The 22,319-nt window shown below is 38.1% G+C and overlaps 2 protein-coding genes across 4 annotated transcripts in view; one reads left to right on the top strand and one right to left on the bottom strand.

Moving 5' to 3' along the window:
* Positions 1–6,797, top strand: part of GEMIN5 (gem nuclear organelle associated protein 5) — a 43,895-nt gene extending 37,098 nt beyond the window's left edge. For both annotated transcript variants that reach the window (XM_067463660.1, XM_067463659.1), the window contains exons 24-28: positions 147–404; positions 778–940; positions 3,084–3,648; positions 5,613–5,709; positions 6,343–6,797. In XM_067463660.1, coding sequence (XP_067319761.1) covers positions 147–404; positions 778–940; positions 3,084–3,648; positions 5,613–5,709; positions 6,343–6,510 — 1,251 coding nt within the window. In that variant the 3' untranslated portion in view covers positions 6,511–6,797. The remainder of the gene's footprint in view (positions 1–146; positions 405–777; positions 941–3,083; positions 3,649–5,612; positions 5,710–6,342) is intronic.
* Positions 6,798–8,415: 1,618 nt separating this feature from the next.
* Positions 8,416–22,264, bottom strand: CNOT8 (CCR4-NOT transcription complex subunit 8). Of its 2 annotated transcripts, none has more exons than XM_060765532.2 (7): positions 21,950–22,264; positions 14,813–14,994; positions 13,390–13,583; positions 12,070–12,231; positions 10,855–10,999; positions 9,747–9,857; positions 8,416–9,553 (listed from the first exon to the last, which is right to left on the bottom strand). In XM_060765532.2, the coding sequence occupies exons 2-7, from the start codon at positions 14,927–14,929 to the stop codon at positions 9,404–9,406; spliced, it is 879 nt and encodes a 292-aa protein (XP_060621515.1). In that variant the 5' UTR covers positions 14,930–14,994; positions 21,950–22,264; the 3' UTR covers positions 8,416–9,403. The 2 variants fall into 2 exon arrangements, with proteins under 2 accessions (XP_060621515.1, XP_067319763.1); XM_067463662.1 differs by lacking the exon at positions 21,950–22,264 and adding an exon at positions 21,723–21,885.
* Between the last annotated feature and the right edge of the window lie 55 nt (positions 22,265–22,319).

Here is a 22,319-nt window from a genome sequence, read left to right on the forward strand (position 1 = left end):
CTTTTTTATTTTGGTAATATAAAATCCAAGATTCTTCCTTTTTTCCTTGGTAACTTTACATCTTTTATTTCATCAATTTCTTTTTCATTTAATTTCTTTTAAAAATATTAATTGAAATAATTATTTGGTGTCCTATTTGTTTATAGGGTCATAGATTGGTATTCTGTCTTAATGAATTGCTTCACAAGTGCCTGAATGAAAGAAATTTGGTGGAAAGCCGAAGTCCATCCATTGCTTGCTACCACAGCTGGCCAGTGAAACAGGGTGGCTCTTTCACAGAAATGGTTATTGGTGTATGGCAGAGCATATTTTGTGTGAATCTTGTGGAACAGTCACAGAAGATATTGGAAGAGCTGAAAACTGTTGAGTATCCTCCTACAACTCCCAACACTCATCCCAGGCAGGTAATTTGTTCTTTGGTTCTTAAACATTACCACTTCAGTGCTACCATAGTCCTAGGTCCAGGCACAGCTAAAGTAAAGCCACTGAATCTATAAGTTTTGCATACATGTTCCATTTCTGTTTATCAGTTGGTTCAGTGTATCTAGTTTGGACAGGCCATTTGATTTAATCTACATTTTCTGACAAAGAATATGCAGTTATAAGTTTACAAAAAACAATGGTAATCATTGTGGCTGTGGCAGAATAGACGGATAGTACTTTGCAAGGGTGACTCTGGATCAAAACTGTCCTTGGGAGATTTGTTTGTTTAGGTCTTTCATTTTAATTTTCCTAGTTACTTACAGAAACCTGTGACTTTTTATTGTTTACCTTTAGCTCCTGTTCCATATTTCTCATGATCTGACCCTTGCATTTTTGAGCCTTCAGACCTCTTCTTGGGAAGAGGCAGTGAAAGCTTTTCTTGGAGCAGTGACCCGCAGCTATGATGCTGGGAACTTTAGTCTCATGCAAGATATCTGCAACCTCCTCCTTCCTACAGGTAAAGCTCAACTCCTTCTTTGTTTCAGTATTTTGAAAAGAAACATGGAGAGATAAGGATTAAAGAGTCTTCCATTCTCACTGCCTGTTCAGATACTTCCTTGGGGAAAGTGATCTGGCAACTCTTTTCCTGCCCTGAATATGACCATCTTTATCATACTTTACTCCTTCCATGCTACATCAGACTTCATTTTAGACACATATGCCCTGCAGATGAATACCCTTTGAGATAAACTGTTTCAATTCCTACTCTGTAATGAGGCATCTGGTTATCCCACCCAGTCATTGACATTGCCTTTTGATATCACAGTCTGGAGAATTGGCATTTATTAGGAGTTTCTTCTTGTTGGTGTACAAATGTCTTCAGCTGTTATTCAGGGACTGCTATCTTCTCCTTCTCCCAGACTTTACACATGCTCCTTGCAAAATATTCAGTGGCTGCCAGCCATATTTTAGATTTCCTTCCTCTGTTTTCCTGTAGTTATTAACTTGGTTTATTCTTGATCCAATCTAGGGCAAACTTCAGAATTCGAAGGTTTTTCTCAAAGAGATAAAATCGTCAAAATTTAAAAGTGAAATAAAATAATCCATGCTACTTGGTTAGAAAATTATGCTAGATATTGTCCATATGCTACCAAGAAGAAATATTTGCAGTATTATGCCAATATTCCTTTCCATAATTTAGAACACTTCATCTTTTCAAATTTTTTACCCCAAAATGGAGAACTGTGGTTCAGAGCCATGGCTGGTATGATATCCTTTACTTCTTAACTAGTAAAGAGAATTTGATTTTTCCCAAACTGAATGGAAGTCTTAAATTTTTCCTTTCAAATGAGGTAGAAAGGATAATAAGGCTAAATCTTGCTGTTATTGTCACAAAAAACCATGATGACTTGTAAATGCAACTAATTGATGCACATAGATCATTGTCAAGTTAGTGGTTAGCTGTTGCCTAGTATGCTCTATGCATACTAATTATGCCATGTATTCATTGATTTGATTTGTATCCTGCCTGTGTTCTTATGCAGGACTCAAGGCAGCTTTGCCCTTGGTTTTCTAGCATGCGAAGCATGTGCTACACTACTGAACTTCTGCTCTCTTTTGAGGAGATTTATTATCTGGAATTAACTAGTAACGTAACCCCATTGTTCCAGCACAGATGATTGAAAGTATCAGTCCAGTAATAGTGGAAGAAAATTCCATTGTATCGCAGTGCTGTTATCTGTCTTTGCTATATAAATTTCCAAGGCAGGGAATGTGAGGCTATTTAGTTACATCTGTGCTATAACATGCTAAGGAATAATGAACAAGATCATGTAAAAATGGGACTTTCCTCCTTAAAATGAGTAATTATTAGATTGTTTAGAAATGATGTCATTTAATCTTATATTTTTAAAAGGCAACTGATAAAATTACCATATTTATTCGAGTCTAATGTGCTATCAAATCTAATGCGTACCTCAATTTTCAAAACCCTGAAACCCCCACAAAAAATATTTACCATATTATACAAATCTAATGACCACCCTAATTTTGGGAAGGTAATTTAGTAAAAAAAGGTGAGCATTCAAATCGAGAAAATACAGTAATTGATTTATTTAAAACTTCAACTGCTGTTTAAAGAAATTCTTAGGTATATTACATAAATAGCACAATGATTAGGAAAAAATGTCATCACTTTGGGAAGCCAAGTTATATGCTACCATCTTAGTGCATCACATGTTTTATGTCCTTCTTGACTACCTTTCCAATTAAAAGCAACTGTTTTGTCATTTTAGGAACTACTAGAACATAATTCAGTGTAGGATATTTATTTGTATTTATTTGCTTCATTTATACCCCGCCTTTCTCACCCCGAAGTGGCTTACAACTCTGGCAAAATTCAATGTCATATACAACATAACAATAAAAACAGGCCCTATAAACTATAAAACAATTAAAAGATGTGGGCAAATAAACACATAGAGCAATAAAAAAACATAAAAAAGTGCTTGATTCCATTCATACCAATTAAATATGGTGATGGAATTTTTACAAATTATATTTATCAAAGATTAACATTGGATTTCCTGGTGTAAAATTTTGCTTTCTAAAAGGACACTGGGATGTCTGTTTCTTGCAACAGTATTTTTTCTTGTTGGCAGTGTGTGAGCATCTGAGAGAGAAGCTGGACCACACGGACTCACAGAGCATGGTCACTTTCCAAAGCTTAGAGGCGTTTGTGGCTTATGGGCAGCTGTATGACTTGTGGTGGGACCTGCGTGGTGCTTCAGCCTTGGAGAAATCAAAACTTCAATCTCAAGCTTGCTCTTTTGGGAAATCTTTTCTTAACCAGAGCAATGCTAAACTGGACTCTTCACTTGAAGAAGCTGCAGCTGAGACTGAAATCAGGAAAGCTTCTTCATCTGAAGAAATTGCAGTTGAAGCCAAAATCACTGTTGAAACAGATCTATTTCCCAAGAGCAATGGTTGTCCCGAAGAAACTGCCTCGCCAGCCAAGTCAGCTCTATTTATGGAAAGAGAAGTAAAACTGGGGGCCTGTAGAGTGCTCCTGTCAGCAGAACATGCTGCAGTCCAGAGTATACAGAGGGATATTTCTAGAGTTCAGCAGACTTTGACAGACATGATCTGTCAGCATCAGAAAAACAACTTCCATCAAAGTGCCACCAATGGACAGAATGAAGAGATTGAAACCCCATCAGGCCAGAGGTAAGGCTAATTGAAGACTTGCTGAGGAAGAGGAGGATTAAAAATACATGCATTTAATTCATCACAGTTGTCTTCAAAGATGCATGGTGAATTCTGGTTAAACTAAGGTCCTAATTTATCTCAAGTAGTTTGACACAAATCAAAGCAACCACCACACACATACATGCACACTCGCACACTTGGAATGTATTGTGTACATCCTATAGCCTATCTCCGAGTGGTACAAAAAATCAATTTAATCAATTGTTTAAATTATGTTCTGTTTTATATTTAAACTTTTAAGGCAATTTTCAATTTACAAAAATATGTGCAAGCTGCAATACAGGTTTGGTTTCCATTAAAGGCTGTCGTATAACATACTGTACATATAAATGAGGTCACGAAGAGTCGGAGACGACAGAACGAATGAACAACAACATATACATATATAATTTCTGTAGGGTGTGAATATTAAGCATACAAAATATTCTGGGACATCTAATCACCTCTCAACAAAAGATTGCCCCAGGCACTGCCAGGTCATCAAATGCTAATCAAGGTGGCCAGTTGAAACATTCACACCTAGCTCCAGCAGACAGGAGTTCTTTGTCCCACTCTGGTTATTCTACAGATATATAAACCCTTTTTCCTAGTTCCAACAGACCTCACTACCTCTGAGGATGCTTGCCATAGATGTAGGCAAAACGTCAGGAGAAAATGCCTCTAGAACATGGCCATATAGCCCAAGAAAACCTACAACAGCACAGTGATTCCGGTCATGAAAGCCTTCGACAATATTCTTGGGACCTTCTTTTCTAGTCTAAATAAACACTTAAGATGAGAATTTTCAGTCCAAACAGGATCTAACTAAAGGAACTGGTAATTGAAACATTTCCTTTAGGCTTAAGAGCCAGGGTGCAATGATTTTAAGATGGATTTAGATCTGCAAGGGAAAAATGGACAGCTTAAATCACATATTTGAGTTTTCCACTGATACTTTTTCAGGTTTGCTTATTTATAACTAATGCTCCAAATGTCACAATTTTTGATCCTAGACTGATTTATTCCTACAATTATTCCATCTCATTGTAATTCTGGATTAATTTTTCTGCAACTTTTGTTTACTAGCATGTAGAGTGCATTCAAAATCTTCCTAGAATGGGATTTTTCCTACAACCAATAAGGTCAGGGCAGCAATGTCCCGTTCAGAGGAAGAAATTGCAAATTATTGTTTTCCTTACTTTGCAAGCAATAGGAATCAATTGGTTTAAAGTAGCTCTGAGGTAGCTTGCATTCACATCCCATTGAGGGACATGATGATGAAGGTGATACTTGTGTCTCTTGGGGGAGGATGTAAGTATTTGTTAGAGAAAATCAGAGTAGCTTATCATTTAAACAATAGTGCAGTTAGGTTCACACAGAAGACTTTTATATTGTCAAGTGTCTTCAGAATTTGTGATCCCAGTATATGGATTTGTGGATTCACTATAGTGTATATTTCTATAAATTATGCTTCTCCTTTAAGACATTAAGACAATGAATGTGGCTCCCTCCCTCTCAATTTAATATTACAGGACACTTTGACGTGGGTTGTACAACTGCCCCATGGCCATGCAAACAATTTAATTGCTATTTTGGAAATTCTGACATGGCTCCACAGATTACAGTAGTCTCCAGCCTAGAGGCTAACACTTGCTAAGCACTGATACTTATTTACTTTGAAGAAGAATAATAGTGACTGAAAAGACTTTAAAGAGTGCCTATGAAGCCAATTTCTTATTTCAAATGAACCTGGAAAACAATATTTATTAGAAGAATAATTTTCAAAATGTGTAATATAACAATGTTTCACCTATGGCACAGCCTAAAACTAAGCTGTCTACTGTCTCTCCTTTTACCACAGTCACTGATAAGAGACAGGTATGGAATAGGGTTAACTGTTTTAATGTGTCTTTGGAAAAATTCAAACTTATCTTTTTTGACAGTCAAGACCAAGTGAATGAACAGATTTCTCTACCAGATCTGACAAAGCAACTCACAGAAGCTAATAAAAAATTAGCGGAGTTTCCTGAGACTATAAAGGTAAGATTTAAAAATTGTTTCAAAAGTAGCTTTGATGCTTGTAGTCTGAACAGTAGAATATTCTAGTAATAAGAAAACCAAGAGGAATTTGGTCTCTTGAAGGCTTGTTGACAAAGTCATTGTTTTTCTATGAGATATTTTAAGCACTTTTGTTTTTAGTTGGGACAGCAAGTACTCTTTTTAATTAGAAAGGTCTCATGTGAATCCGCAGTTATCAACACCTAGCCTACAGATGGCAGGGCATTTATTCTCCTAACAGGAGAATAACTTCAAGTTGCAGGCATGAATTAGTTCTCATATTTAGTAAAACATTATTTTCCCAACAAGGCATGGCTGTACTCCTCTTAATGCAGGGAGAGTAAGTACCTTTATTACAAATATTAGAAAATACATGTTTTATAAACCTCAAGAGGGTTTGCAAGATGCAGCTTTGTCATCAAATGGTTGAAAAGCTGAGAGAAGAGAGGTAGTTCTCATTTCAATTTTTTCCCCCTTTTTTGAAGATACATAGCTATGTTAGCTACATAATATTAAAGGAGTATTAAAATAGTAGCCGTGTAGTAAGATACATCTCTGCCTGGATTTTGCATTACACTTTCGGATACATACAAAACAAAATCACTTTCTTCACAGGCTTCCCGGTTCCCTGATGTATTGGAATGCTGCCTTGTTCTTCTTCATATGGACAGCCAGGACCATGAGTCTGTCATTTCAGAAATACAGCAACAGTCACTAGACCTACTTAAAAAATACAGAGAAACTCACATATGCAAAGATGCTTGCAAAAAGTTTTTTTCATGAACCTCTTCTTTTTTTTCTGGGTGTGTAGGACTGTTTAATATGAAGTATATTTCATTCTGGATGGATGGACAGGAGACTACTGTTATACAGTTCTGTTGATTAGTGGAGTGTAATGAAGTAGTGTAAAGTTCCTCTAAAAGCAAAATACCATTTTTAATGAACTGCCAATTATTTTGTATTTGGAAAGATAGGAACATAGGGAACTAATATGGGGGGCCCAAACATCTCTGCTTTTTAGAAGGTAGGGAGTTTGTGTTACCTAAGCAATAAAAAATTATATTCTAAAATTGAGGTGTGTCCATTTGTCATTGAATCAGAGTTGGGAGAAACCACAAGGGCTATCCAGTCCTGTCCACTGGCATGCAGGAATACACAGTTGAAGCACTTCCAGTAGATAGCCTTCCAGCCTGTTTAGTAACCTACAAAGACTCTTTGTCACCCTTCTCTGGTCTTAGCAGTACCCTTGAATTGTGCCCAGAATTATTCTAGGTAAGGTCTGACCAAAGCGGAATATGGTTGAACTATAACTTCCCTCAGTCTCAACACTATATTCCTATTGATGAAGCCTAGAATCACTGTTGCCTCACATTCAACTTGTCTACTAATACACCTAGATGACTTTCAGGTGTACTGTTTTCATCTTAAATCTGTGCATTTCTTTCTTATTACCAAAGTGTAGTACCATACATTTATCTCTTTTGAAACTTTTTTGTTAGGTTTGGCCCAGCCCTGCAAACTATCAAGGTCATTTTGGATTCCGATCCTATTCTCTGGGGTATTAGCTATACTGCTGAATTTGGTGTTTGCAGATTTGATAAGAGTGCCCTGTATTGTCATTTAAGTAATCTACACTGATGTTGAATAGCACTGTGCCCAGGACAGAACGTTGTGGCATTCCGCTGGTCACTTCTCTCCAGGATGAAGAGGATCTGTTTTTGAGCAACCTTCAGGGTCAGTTGGTCAAATTATAAAGCCACCTAACAGTAACATTTCTAGCCCACATTTAGAACATACTTCAAAAAAAAAAATAGATATTGGTTTACTGCAAAAAGGAAGCACAGTGCCAACAGTAAAAACAGAAACTATAGTTGGCTTACATTGGATGTTGCTTTTGCAAATTTATGTCTTACACTGGAGTGGAAACGGGGAGAAGATGTCTCAATGAAATTAACTTATTGTTGTATAAACACCAGAGTGACTTGGAGGTCTCTCCCTTCATAGTCACCAATAGTCAAATCAAATTGGCAGCATTTAGCGAATACACGACAGGATATGACGAGATTCCTTTTATTGATAGAAAACTCTTGTCTCAGGAGAATGAGATGGACTTTCCATTCTTTTGCATGTGCCAAATTTAATTACTGGAACACATCTCTTTCAGTGTAAAGAATTAAGCCCCTGGCCCCATAAACACTGAACTGTACTTTCTTTAGACACTAAAAGAATAAGTGTTCTACTAATCGAGCAAACTTAATGTAAAAGTAAGGTAACAGCCTTGCAGTCCTGTTATGATGGGCTATTTTAACTATGGTGGCAAACTTACAATTAGCCATTACTAGAAAAATGCTGCATGAGCCATTTAAATATTATCTATGAAAGGAGGAGACAATGTACAGTGCTTTGTAACATTTGAACAGATTACCAAGTATTGTTCTCAATAGTTAGCAAGATGTGATCCCAGTGATCCTGGTTTAACAAGGGAAATAAAATCCAGAGACCTTGATATTATGAAAGAGGTTACATACATAGAAGCATGAAAGACTGCTCTAGAAGCCTACCTGTTACATTAAGCAGTTTGCTAAGTGTTTGAAGAACAGGGCTAATGATTGACTTTTTTTTTGTTCAGTTCTTTGCATACATATATTTTAACACCCTCTCAAAAGAAAAAGAAAATTCATAGTCTCATGCCTTAAGAAAATTCTTTATTTTACAAAATTAAGAACCAGCTATATATACACAAGCATTTTAATAGCAGCTTGCAATACTTTACATAATGAAGAATTTTAAGCTTTTTTTAAAATACCACACAATCAGGATTTTCTCTCTCGCTCAACAGGACTTTGGTGTGTCAGGACTGTATGAAACTTGCAGTTAAATATACTTTTTTTCCCCAAACCACTTAACAATCAAGGTCTCCTTTTCACAACAGAGTGAAAGAAAAGCTTTGTCAGCCTTTCCTGGGCAGATACACTTGTGATTCCGTCAATCTTCTGAATATCCCTGTTAGCAGAAGGGTAAAGTATTTCACTTAAAGTGAAACCATTTTTGGTCCCAACTATTAATGTAGCCTCAAACATGCAGACAAGTTTTGCTCCATTTTACGGTGGTTCAGATGAAATGTACTGATATGATGCATGGCCCGGCAATCTAAAAGGAGCAGGAGGAGCCAGCTGTAATGCTATCCAGAAGCACTACAAGGGCTGCGGCTAAGGCAGATCTAAGCAGTTCATGCAGGGCCTCCACCACCAGGGCTGAGTGGAACACTTTCACAGATGGATTTACACAAAAGATAAAAGTAGCAGAGGGCTTGGGAACAAATCACCCTCACAGAGAGCAAAAAAAAGTTTTAAAACAAGCTTTCAAAAGCTAAATCTGCAAGTGCATGAGAGAGTGAGAGAGTCTCAGCTCTGCTGAAAGCTCTGACATTATATACTCCTTGCAAATTCAGTAAAGTTTAAAAGAAAAGAGGTATTTACATTGTAGTTTTTCTGGTTTTTACACAGGGGCAAAACACTATAGCCATTATGAAGCTGCCTGATTAGAATCCATTTAGATTCAAATGTTTTGCCCTCTGCAGAAAACATACTAGTTCTTCCACAATTTCTTTGAGAGACTTGTTTAAGGAGAGAGTTTACCTCCATGGACCCAAGTCATTTCGAATGGCAGCTAGTTGTCACTGCTGCATATTATTGATAATTGCCAAAATACTCATTTTCTCTTGCGCTGTCTCTACATCTTCACTCTGTTTCTGAGCTACTCCTGTGCCAAGGCCATACAGTCTCCCACAGTACTTTGCATCATCGATTGTATCCTCAAAGAACAACTACAAAAAGAAAAAAAGTTAGATTGTACTTTTCATATAATTAGACATATAATTAGACTTCAACGACGTCATTGCTGCAGCGGTAACAACTGCACAATGTTAGGGAAGGGGAATTGTTAATTCCCAAAAGTAGATCATGCAAAGAAGGTCAAGCCTTATACATATTATTGTGCACACTGATAAATAAGCATACCTCTTTCATCCTGAAAAATGCCATCCCTGTGAGTAGCGAGTCTGACCCGGCTTGGTGCTGCCGTCCAATCCGCTGCAAATCTAGCTGGTCAGCCACTTCTTGGAGGCCTCCCTGGAACCAAGGAAGACACCAGAGACCTGAACAACTTGCCCAAGTTCCCTTTACCTTTCCCTGGCTAAGTCAATTTGAGAGCAACAGAACGAATAAGTGATGGATAGGAATCTTACCACAATTCAAAGAAAATTAAATTTAACCTTGGGCAATAACAGCGTTATTACACACTAGTGAATGAACAATAAGTGATTGCTTTCATAAATAGGGGGTGATTATTTTCCAACAGCACTGCATCTTTATCCAACTAGGATAACTAAACACATGGAAAAAGTTAATTACGATGAGAACAGATGCCTTTCACCAACAATATTCAGAAATATTAAGTATGCAAGACAGACAAATCATAATCTGAATACAACGTATTATAGAACTATCAAAAATCACATACTCTAATCATTTTTGCACAGAAACAAGGAACTATGCCAATTACAAAAACTGTTTCTAGAAAGTCCTTTTTTCTGAGCTCAGTTGTAGCTCAGATGGAGGTGTAATGGATTTTGTGGTCATCCTGATTCCTGTGCATTTGTGACCTGTGTTAAGATAGCTTGTACGTTTGCTTAATACCACTCGCTCCTGAATCTTGTGTCCCTATGTCTATCTGTAGAAGGTTTACAATTAGTTAACTAGCACAGACTATCAAGAATTCAGCAGAATGGGAAAAATATCAAGTCAGTACAGCTGGGAAGCAGACACACTTGCCATTGGCATCAGATGATACAAAGCTCAAATAAAAAACCTGACTGGCACCTATACAATGGCATTTTACTTTGGGAATGTGTGGCTACAGCCAAATAACACACAATCAATGCATAACAATTCCAACATGCTTATGTGAAACTGAAACTACTATTATTAATTATATGGTTAAGTTTTTAAAATCTATATATTTAACTAGCAACCTGGACTTCATCTCACTTTAGCTTTTTTGAAAAAATAGGTAATGCAACCAGCAACTTAGTTTGGCATTTAAAACAATGAAACTCAAGTAGGATACCTTTAGGTTTTTGCAACTCTTCATCAGGTACTTAACGTCATATATGGATGGAAAGAAGAGATTCAAGATATGAAAGAATTCGTGTTCTTCTTCAGGAAGCCTTGAATCTGTCAGCAGTTTCACCATATAACCAAAGTCATAGCCACTGGTGGAGGAACGGTGCAAAGAGAGATCACAATATGCTTATGTAACAAACTTCAGAAAAAAATGTTCTGCTTATTATTCTTTCTCCTTAATTCAAAAACAAGGGCTGACACCTGTTCAGTAGTTATGAGACAAAACCGGTTTTACAATGTCCAATTCTTATTTAGTCGTTCACAAACAAATGTGACTCAAAAATCATCCCATTTCATCCAGCAGTACCAGAAAATGAAGTGCTTTCCCAGTCTGAGGATGCATTGAGAAAACCACTGTAACAGGATTCGAGACTGACTGGCATGACCTGAGGAGCACTGCACTCTGCAGCACTAGAAATCCCTTGGGTTACTTACTGCCTGGGTAAAAAGGCAGAGCCTTTAGGGGTGGATTTGTCGGACACATTATGATGCTACAGCTCCATCATCATAGTTACATCTCACAACGCTTGATCTTGGCCATGCTCCATGTACTACTCAGTAACTACCATTATTGAGGGTCATCATAGTGATAACCCCTGGGCAATTTCCCAGAAGATGAAGAGCATGATTAGCATAAGAGTATGAAGTGCTTGTCTATTTCTCATCAGCTACAGGGAATTGGGACAAATGTGTGGCGAAAGCTACTCAGGAGGCATTCTTTCTGGAAATGGAAAGCTGTCTAAAATATCAGTTGCGAGGCAAATTGGGCTGAGTGAAATGCCCTCAATTAAAAGATAAATTTGAATTGTATCTATAAAATTCAATAAATACAATTTTTAATTATCACTTCTTTACTGAGATCAATGATTCTGAGCACCCTTTTTTCTTGAAGGACTCCCAATGTAATAATTATTTGATAATCTTATTGTCAGGAAGTGAATATTTTGCTGGCACATACAATTCAACAGTAACTTTGCAAGATGATTTTCAGTAGTATTGTATTACTATTAAAGGGTGCCCTACCACAAACAGTTGTCAAGTTTACTGGAGCTACAAGTTTTTATACTCTTTAAATCCAAATGGCAAATTAAACTTATTAATCAAATGTTGGATTTATTAATACATAAAAGAGTTGGAAATGAAAGAATATTTTACCAACCTGTGAAATGAAAGCCACTTGACATTGTCACAAAGCACCACACCAGAAGTCATAAGCAGCTCTGCAAAATGCAAAGTATCAATTCCTTCCTCCTCATGTTTCTGGAACTGCAGTCCAGAGCTTGCAAGAAGATCTATTGAATCCTGAGAATACATATCTTCTCTAATGAAAGAACAATGAATAGTAAACATCAATTTTCATTGTTTCAACTTCAAGGAATAACATACTTCCTAGGACACACCGCCCTGTGGCTGGATGGTATCTGGCAAGAGCTCTCACAGTCCCTATTATCAGGAGTTCTTCAGCTGAGATGAACTGACGGTTGCCTACCCATAGCACTGAATTATGTGCACCGCGGTCTACAAAGGGGCCCTCCTCTCAGTCCCACTCCCGTCACAAGCTCGGTTGGTGGGAACGAGAGGGGGCCTTCTCTGTGATCGCTCCCCATCTCTTGAACTCCCTAAAGAAATAAAAATGAACCCCACCCTCCTTTCCTTTTAAGACACCTCTAAAAACGCACCTTTGTGCTTTAGCGTATGGAGAGGAGGAGGATTAGGACTGATGGCTAATCTACGTGCATTAGACTGTTGTTATGATACATCTTAAATGAAACACCGTTGTCAGCCATTTTTAATGTAATTTCATTTTAATGTAATAACGTTTTATTATTATATTATTGTTATGGGATTCCTAGGTCTTATTTCACATTTGAATGTTAAAGACCAGTCTTCTTTGTGTTGCTGATCTGTAGAAATCTCAGGGGGACAGAATCAGGAAAAAAGCTTGGCAGGCCCTCTGGGGGCAGAGATTTCCCATTCTTGCCATAATTAATCTCTGAGACAAGTAATTCAACCAATATTTTGATTCACAGTTCACAAATGTAAAAAACAACAACAACAGTATAACACCTGTTTCTATCTTCTATATAACTTGTAACAACAGTGAATCAAGCTGGGAAGCTTCTATTATCTTGTGGAAGTTCATAGGCAAAATGTAGGGACACATCAAATAATACTTGACATAAGCCAAAAATGGTGCTGTTCCATTACTAGTATACCTATTTCTGTTTTACTCATCTGAAAATATCAGGTCCTAATCAGGGCACTATTTTACATTTTTAATTAATGACTAATTGCTCAACAGCTTCTGTAATGGCACACTGACCTGTAACAATTTCTTTATGCTTGAAAGAAATGTCTTCTTTGAATAAACCTGTTAGCATGCCAAGAAGTTTTTATTTTTTTTAACTTTGTCACAGGTCTTTTGGTAGGCGGGAGGAGGGATGGAAGAGAAATAGTTCCCCCAGTTGTGAAGACTTACGTAAGATTGAACTTGAAGTTAAACTGCCAGGTGTTGATTCCAGCAGGATATTCTCCTTTCTCATTTGTGAAGGTCAGTCCTAGCTGGATAATCTTCAAGAGGTCAACATTACACCGGAGCAGCTGATACTGGTAGTCTATAGAGCTGCGAAATTCACCTATTGGCCGAACCACAACTCCAGGAAACTCTGTATCCTAAGAAAGTAGGAGAAAAATTCAAACCAACCCTTTTTATTAACAGTGACACCTAACCATAGTACCAGAAGATTGCATCAGGCTTTTCTGAGCTTGCAAGGAAAGCAATATCAGAGCTTTTGCTCACAGGGACAATATATTCCACTACATAATAAGCTATTATCAATGTATCCAAAATAATTCCCTCAATTTGTTGATGCTTACACTATTTTTGGCATAACAATGCTATAAGTGTTGCTTGCAGCCCCATTAATATCTCCTTCTTAATATCTCTTGTTCTACTTCTTCATAGAAACATCTGGGCATCCAAAGTAGAAATAAGAGAGTGGATGCATCACTACATTCCCATTCTATAAATTCTGAGGTTCACTGAAGAATTGATATCAGCTATTCTGGCCTGTTGCATCCCACAAACTATTCTTTGAAGCTCATCTGTGTTATTCAGAGTATTAACAATTTGGAAAATGAAAACTTTTGTGCTACTTGGCCCCAAAATTCAGTAGGCAGAGAAAAAGAGGTGACATTTGTGGAGCAATACAGTCTAAATTAGACAGAAAAAAATGAAAGTACAGTGTAGGTATAATCTGTGTGTGAATGTACAGAGTATGTGCAATTCATTTTCCTGTAACTAATCATATTGAGAATACAAGGTTGTTTTGCAAGGTCTATCAAGAGGTGCATTCTCCAACAGCAGTATCCACCTACTTCCAAAAAAATCACAAAGATAGCATAAAACTGAGGGTCAGGTCCCAAATTTTATGACAAAACATTCAAATGTTGCACGATTTACACAGAATATGTCAGGCATCTGTGCTGCGTTTGCAGTTTTGAGATTCATAATCCAGGGAAAATACTTCAAAATATCAGTATTTTTAAAATGACATTTATGTATCTCTAAAACTAGGATAGAGAAGTGTGATCCATAGGCGACATGAATCATTCCTAATTTGTGGCCTAAATCTCTACACATCATACACCTTTCTCCTTGAATCAGATTATTTTTCAGGCAAAAAATTCACTTTCAGGGTGAATTTACAGCAATTTTTCCTGCTTTTGAAGGGGTAGACAAAAGTGAAATTTCACCTCCCAAAATTGCCAGCCTCTAATCTAAAACATTAAGCAACTTTCTGTTTAGGATCAGGCTAATGTGTTTCAACCAAAATGACTCAACTGTCTAGAATAAAATTCAAGATTTTATATGCAAGTTGAATGTTGAAGCACATGCTTACCATTGCAATGTAGCTGTAGCTGAGAACAATTTCCCGAATTTTCCTCATCTCTTCTTCTAGATTGTTTGCCCATACTTCACAAATCACCTGACTATTTTCTGCGAGTGCTGCTGGCATCTTGAAAAATTTGCACAAGAGTTGCAATGGCAAGACAGGAACTCCCAGATGTCAAGAATGTTACCCTAAAGGAACAAAGAAAGATTAAAGATTCTTTATCCCAAAAATAATATTCAGTGTCACCCAAAGCCTCGCACAACCACATATTAGACAATGCATATTTTCTCAGAACTTCTAGAGATTTTAACAAGATGTATTCCGAAATGACACTGATTATAGTCTAGTGCAGGGGTTCACAACCTGTGGGTCCCCAGGTGTTTTGGCCTACAACTCCCAGAAATCCCAGCCAGTTTACTACAGGTTGAGAACCACTGATCTAGTGCAATGTTTATAATTCAGTACATAAAATCTGATTAGCACATTTGACTAATATAACCATATTATACTTGTATATTTGCAATATAAATCATATCTAATAATATAACTTAAATGAAAGGCAGCAATATATTCTTTTAAAACTTTTAGGGCTACCTGTGAAATATAAGCTCATGTTGGGTGAATGAAGTATATATTTTAATAATAACATCTGAGGAAGTTTGTGAAATGATGCCTGTTCCAGTACTGGCAAAGGCAACTATTGTTTCATATATGTCCTAACAGGAAACACACCCTCTCTGGTACAGCCATCATCTTTGATTGCAAACTGAGCAGGGGGGAAATATTTGCTTCCCACCATTTATTCGTTAGTCAGCTTTCTGTACTATTAATTAGTTTCTGTGAAGCAACTGAAACACCTATTTACAATCTGTTCATTAAAAGGATCCTCACCTGATTAAGACGACAAAATACCTGGGAACTGGAAGGAGGTGAGGAAGAAAAAGGTGTATTTGGCTGTGTTTTGAATATGTTCACTACACAAATTCAAAACAAAATTTAAGTTAAAATAAAAAATAGAGAAAGATAGGATATGACTCTAATACTTCTTGGAATAATTGCAGTATCCTACAATTAACCTTATACATTAAACAAGTCTTGAAATGTTTTTCAAATGCCTACGTGATATTTACGAGGGGCTGATAATAAACATTATGTAGGTAAAAGTATGATTCACTACATTGCAAGGCAATAAACATGCACTGTTAATTTGCTGCACTAGGTCAACCTAACATGTAATGCTTATTTTCCACAGACTGCTTTGTCTCTGCCCTCTGCTCTGTTTCATTAAACACAGTAAACACATTAATTTATATTCAGGGGTCAGGATTAGGACAATGCATGTTTTTTTTGGTTCCTTAATATGTGTTTAACCAAGCGCCCATAAATTCTGACTTATCTAACTAGCCATTATTGGTAGCTAGCCATCATCACACTTTACCATCCAAGCAATAAAATAAACTACAGGGGTTTCTGCAGTGCAGGAGAGAAGGCACATTTCTCTGAATCTGTCTCGGGTTTTGCATGACACAAGAACTTTTCTGTGGTTCTTCCTTTTGGAAAGAGGCAAACCAACCTTTCCTGTGCTGGGTATGTTGAGCAGAATCAATTACTACCAGTAAGCAGGTGAGTGGATTCTGGGAACTCATGTTTAGACTTTGGCCCCAACTGCAGAATATATCATTATGTATATGCAAGCACAGGTATTTCACATTTTTTTAAAAAAACAATCCTCAAATCCCAAACATTTCTGGTCCCAAGCACTTGGGATAAATGACACTTAACCTGGATCCAATATAAGCACCTACTATGCCACATCTATAAAAGGCTACAGCTACATACAAAACTGCTGATTAAATTAAATCAAATACAGCTGTGGGAGGGGTACTGTTGACTGAGCCAACCTTAAAAACTCTGGCATAGACACTGAGAACTGGGAAGCCTTGGCCTGTGAGCACTCCAGCTGGAGGTCAGCTGTGACCAGCAGTCCTGCAGAATTTGAAGAGGCACGAATGGAGGGCGAAAGAGAGAAACGTGCCAAGAGGAAGGCGCATCAAGCCAACCCTGGCCGGGACCGCCTTCCACCTGGAAACCAATGCCCTCACTGTGGGAGACGATGCAGATCAAGAATAGGACTCCATAGTCACCTATGGACCCACCCTAGAGGATTATCCTACTCGGCCAATGAGGGATCACCTAAGTAAGTAAGTGAGTAACAGTTGACTGATGGTGGTGTCATAAATTTGGGGCTCCTCACACCGATCTGTTGTTGTGTTGTGTTTTCCAGCACAAGAAAAGTCGCAACTTGTAACATTGCAGTTTGTGACATATAGTAAAGAACAATGTCTACAATAAACACCAGAAACAACACTGGTGTTTTCACACACAAAAAATCGTAACAGCTTCCAGTTTTCAAGACACTCAAAACACAATCCAGCAATAGCAGTGCAATGATCCTAATCATGACTAATACTGTACAAATTGGATTGCTGACTAGGAATTTTATCAGTTCAGCTTCTCTAGCTATTATGGCAAGCATGTTTTACAGGTACCAAATTCCTTTTACTTATGACATAAGTCCAACCGAACATGGAGGTAACCACAAACACAATGGAAAAACTGCCACAGTCATGTTGCCTCCCCCCCCCCACACACACACAAACAAACAAACAAAAGCATCAGAACAGGAAGCAGTCAGACAAGTTAAGACTGCATGTGAATAAAAAACAAACATTATTTCACCATTATTAAATAAAATGTATCACTTAACTATTACAAGAAACTGAAAGGAGCCACAGCAGGGCATTTAGTTTCAGCTAAACATTAGAAAGCTAGAAACCGTTTTTGTATAACTAAGTCTACTGTTCATGTACCATTAACAAGTGCTGAAATAAGCTGCCACCATATGACCTCTTTGAATTTAATAAAGAGATAAGAAAGGTGAAACCAGTCCTCCCCGTCTTGAAAACATAACGGAAAAAACACCAACCAGGGGGTAAGAGAGAGAGAGAGAGATCTAGTCAAACAATTCAGATAGTGTTAAAAGTATGGTTATATTTTCATGGCACAGGGGTTATGGCTGTCACAGAGAATATTTATTCTCTTGAGATCAAAATAACTGACCAGGAGAAACAAGATGATATGCAAACCAAAGGATCATGGATATCACAAGGTATTCAGCTCTTGGACTGATAGTTCTTCAAATATCATGGGAAATGGTGTTGGTCAAAGGAACAGGAAAGTTATGTCTTATAAGATACCTTGCCATTGACATGATTTTGGACCAAAAGAATGTCCTTACAAGTTTATTTACACGAAGTACTGTACTGGGTAACTTTACAATTAGAATAGAAGAGATACGAGTTTGCACTATGTGTAGTCCATAGGAGGACATGACTACCTAAATATAAATGTCACTGACATCATACACATTCTTTAGATGTTGGGGGGGGGGGTGTGCCTTCATGTTGTTGCTGACTTATGGCAACCAAATTAATTCTACATGGTTTTGTCTTTAGATATACAGTTGGGAAGTGTTCAAGGACAGATACCATATGAAATGAACTTTGGTACCATTGCTGTTGGAAAATATAGACAATGTGTTGTTGGAAAAAAAGGGGGTTGCCAAGAGGGATGTTGAAATTCAGGACTGTCCAACTATAGCTGTTTGTGACCCTGTGGTGGTAGCAAAGAATAGTAGGATGCTGCCTGGATCCAATAAAGTGCTTATGTTATAGATACTGTATGACTGAGATTCTCAAATAAGATGCTGAGATCTAATTATTAATTTCTCAGAAAAGAATGTCTTCACTAGGCTAAGAATAACTACTTTATAAGAAAGAGCAATGGCAGATCATGATTAACGTATCCCTAAAATTCTCCACACAAAGTTTAATTTGCGTATTTAAAAAGATTTCATAAGTTGAAATTTATTTACAGCATCAAACAGTTCTGGTTTTATCAATGCCCTTGAGGCATGCTAATCTCCTGAATACAATAGCTAACTAGCCAAAGGTGCTGTATTGCGTATTGTTTTGTAGAATCTTTTGAATATAATGATTGTAGTTGTCACAAATTTCTGCGTGAAACAAGAGTTTTGTTTCAGTTGTGCCACATATTAAGAGAACCCCCATATATGAAGACATTTTTAATATAAAAACATATCCTGAGTGTAATGTCTTTCATTTTCTACAATCAGGAAACACTGCATTCAGTCTGAATTTTATTACTGCCTTTTCTTATCCTCCATGCCTTTCACAATACAGATTAAAAGCCCAGGGGGGAATCAGAAAATTGGATAAGGTTAACACAGAACTTCCTGCCAAAGAAGGACCTGAATAAAGAAACAATTGGGGGTTGAGGAGGAGGGAAGCAATGAACATTTTAATTTTTTTGGAAAGCATTCAATGCTTTTAAAAACAAGAACCAAGCAATCTCCAGCATTAGGATATTGCAACAGAGATCCTGCTTCTGCTTGTCTCAATGAAGATGGCTTACAGAAGGAATGAGAACATCAGTCACTGCTTCCAATCAGTTGGATCACAGACCTCCATCAAGTGCCGGGCCTTCTACCCAGCCAGTAGGAATTGGGGTGAATGGGATTCACTGTGTAACACTATAAATATGGTGCCCATGAATCTATAGCTTCCTAACAAGAATCTGACAATTGTTTTAGTCATTCGAAATGTGAAAACAGAATATTTTAAAGTAATGTCTGTATATGTCTGTCTATTGAAGACATAGACATTTTTAAATTCCTGACATTTCTGCATTTCTGGGATTGTACTATCTTTACTAAAGGATCTCAGTGAATCTTATATTCTTGTGAACTGATATTTGCTTCCTGCTTTGCAATCTCCGATGTAATTGAGATATGTTGTTTTGGAGTGCCTTCAAATGATTTCTATATCATGAGAACACTAAAACAAACCTAGTATAGAATTTTCTTGTTCAGAGAGGGTTTGCTCTTGCCTTCCTATGAGGCTGAGTGTGTGACTTGTTCAAGGTCACCAGTGGATTCCCATGTCTGAGCAGGTAAACATGTACAGGACTGCCCTCAAAATATATGTAAATTTTATTTTTTTTAAATCATCAACAATATCTATGAAATTGTTAAAAGAGAACAATCATCCTCCACACTTGCTAGGGTAATGGGTATAAAACCCTTGTGAAAGTGAAAACCCACAAATAAAGAAAATTCTATTTTTTTTACATGAGAAAATATATTGCTAAAAATTCGTAGTTCTTTCAACATGACTATGATCAACTTATCTTGGAAGCTGATGCACTGGAGAACCTGGAGAAATTGTACTTCTCTATGCGCTATCACTTGGAATTGTTTTTTTGAACAAATACTGCACTAGTTTATAAACAATTATTTGTATGCACAATTACACAGTTTATGCCCTGTATACAAGAAGCTTTTTTGTATCGATTACTTAAATGACAAAAAAGAAATGTTATTTGCACTGAACAAAAGAGCGGACTACTTCCCAACATGTTCATTCAAGGTGCTTTACTTTAAATTATGATAAGAATGTACTTTCATATTCCCTCTTCACACGAAAACCTAGCAAGAGAGAACTCTGTAAATACACACTGCATATCCCCTATGCAGCCAAATGAAATGCTCCAAAATTGTCCATATGAGTAGCTGAGATAGCAAAACCTTTCTGGTGGTTCAATGTACAAAGCTCATGCTCAAAATTATTAAAATGTATATAAAATTATCTTCAGACTATGTGTGGAAGATGTCTGTAAAATATAAACGAATTTAGCACTTGGGGGTCATCTTCAAGGTATCTCATTATATACGTAGATGTAAACAAAGGTATTCTAAAATCAGAAACAAAATCCTTCTGGTCTAAAGCATTTCAGATCAGGGATACTCCACCTGAACCACCTTTCTAATTGTGTCTGCTTCTTCCTTCATGATTGCACTATACCTAAATGTGCTGCTCAGAAGCAAAGAAAGGGAAACAATAGGAGAGGCTAGGCCATAAGCAATATTCACACAAGCACACAATGCTAGGCCCAGTAAAGCTCCTCAAAAACCAGGAATGGAAAGGCATCCCTCTTTGGCTCAAATCCCTTACATGTATGTGCCTTCAACTCTCCTGTTGACTTATGGAATGAATTTCATAGGTCTTTCTTAGGCAAGGAATATTTGAAGATGTCTTTTGCCATTTCCTTCCTTTGAAACATGGCCTATAGTGCCTGCTATTCCTTAGTGATTTCCCACCCAAACAAAGAGATATCTGACCTATTTATACAGATATGGTACAATAACTTGTTAGGCTATATACTTCTTGAGGGATATCTTATGTGTATAAAAAGGAAACTCATACACATATATATGTGCATATACATACACATCAAGTTGCCCGCTGATTCTTTGAATTTCAGAGGGTTTTCTTCAGGAAGGAATATTCAGAGATGTTTTCTGCCATTTCCCTCCTCTGAAATATAGCCTACAGCACCCGCTATTCCTTATTAGTTTCCCATCCAAGTATAGATAATTGTCCTATTTATACACATACAGTAGAATAATCTGTTACGGTTGCATCCTTTTAGGGGACTATACCATGTGATTAAATGTACTTTCAAGGTGCTCATCAGCTCAATGAATTCCCTAAGGTTTTCCTAGGCAAGGAATGAGGTGTTTTCCCCAGTTCCTTCCCCTGAATTATAGCCTAAGACGCCTCCCTGGCGGCCTCCCACCCAAGTGTGAACTAGGCCGGCCCTGCTTAGGTCCCTTGCCCCTTGCAACATGGAGGCCTTCCTCCTCCTTCCACTGAAGGATTCGCAGGACTGTCTCCTCTGCAAACTCGACCCCCCCCCACCCCCCACTACCACACACACACACGCCGTTTCCCTTCCAATTGATTCATGAGGGGCTGAGCCAGGTGCCTGCTCTCACTTCTGAAGGGGGATTTTGGCAGAAGGGAAAAGCACAATCCCGCCAAGGAACGAGCACGCTCTCTTTCTCCCTTCCTCTGGGCCACGTTATGAGGCAAAAGGGCAGCCAGCCGAGGAGGCTTCGGGGAGAAAAGGAAGACCGCGAGCAGGAAATCCGGTCCGTCCCGCTCTTTCGCTCCCTCCCCGCCTCAGGAAACCCCGCGGCCGCCGCCGCTTCCGCCGCCTTACCGGAAGAAAACGGCGCGCGCCGGCCCGTCCTCGCTCTCGCGTCGCCTGTGTTTGGGGCTGAGGGAGGGGGGAACCGAGGAGGAGGCCGTTCTAGGCTACCTCCGTCCCATCACTCGGTGATGCGATGTGGATGTTTTGTTGTCGCCTTTGTTTTGCTTCCTCCGCTGCCTCTTCTCCGCACGCATGCGCCCTGGAGAGCAGCAACGACCCTCCCAAGGTTGGGCACCGGAAACGCAAGGGAAGCGCGCGCCTGTTTGCGCACGCGTGTGGAGCCACCCCAAGGGACGATGTTTTTCCTAATGCGCATGCGTGTGGAATCTCCTCACAGGACGCGCTTTTTCTTACTACTCATGTGCGTGGAGCCGCCTCA

This window comes from Anolis sagrei, chromosome 2 (assembly GCF_037176765.1).
Source record: "Anolis sagrei isolate rAnoSag1 chromosome 2, rAnoSag1.mat, whole genome shotgun sequence".
NCBI classification, from domain to species: domain Eukaryota; kingdom Metazoa; phylum Chordata; class Lepidosauria; order Squamata; family Dactyloidae; genus Anolis; species Anolis sagrei.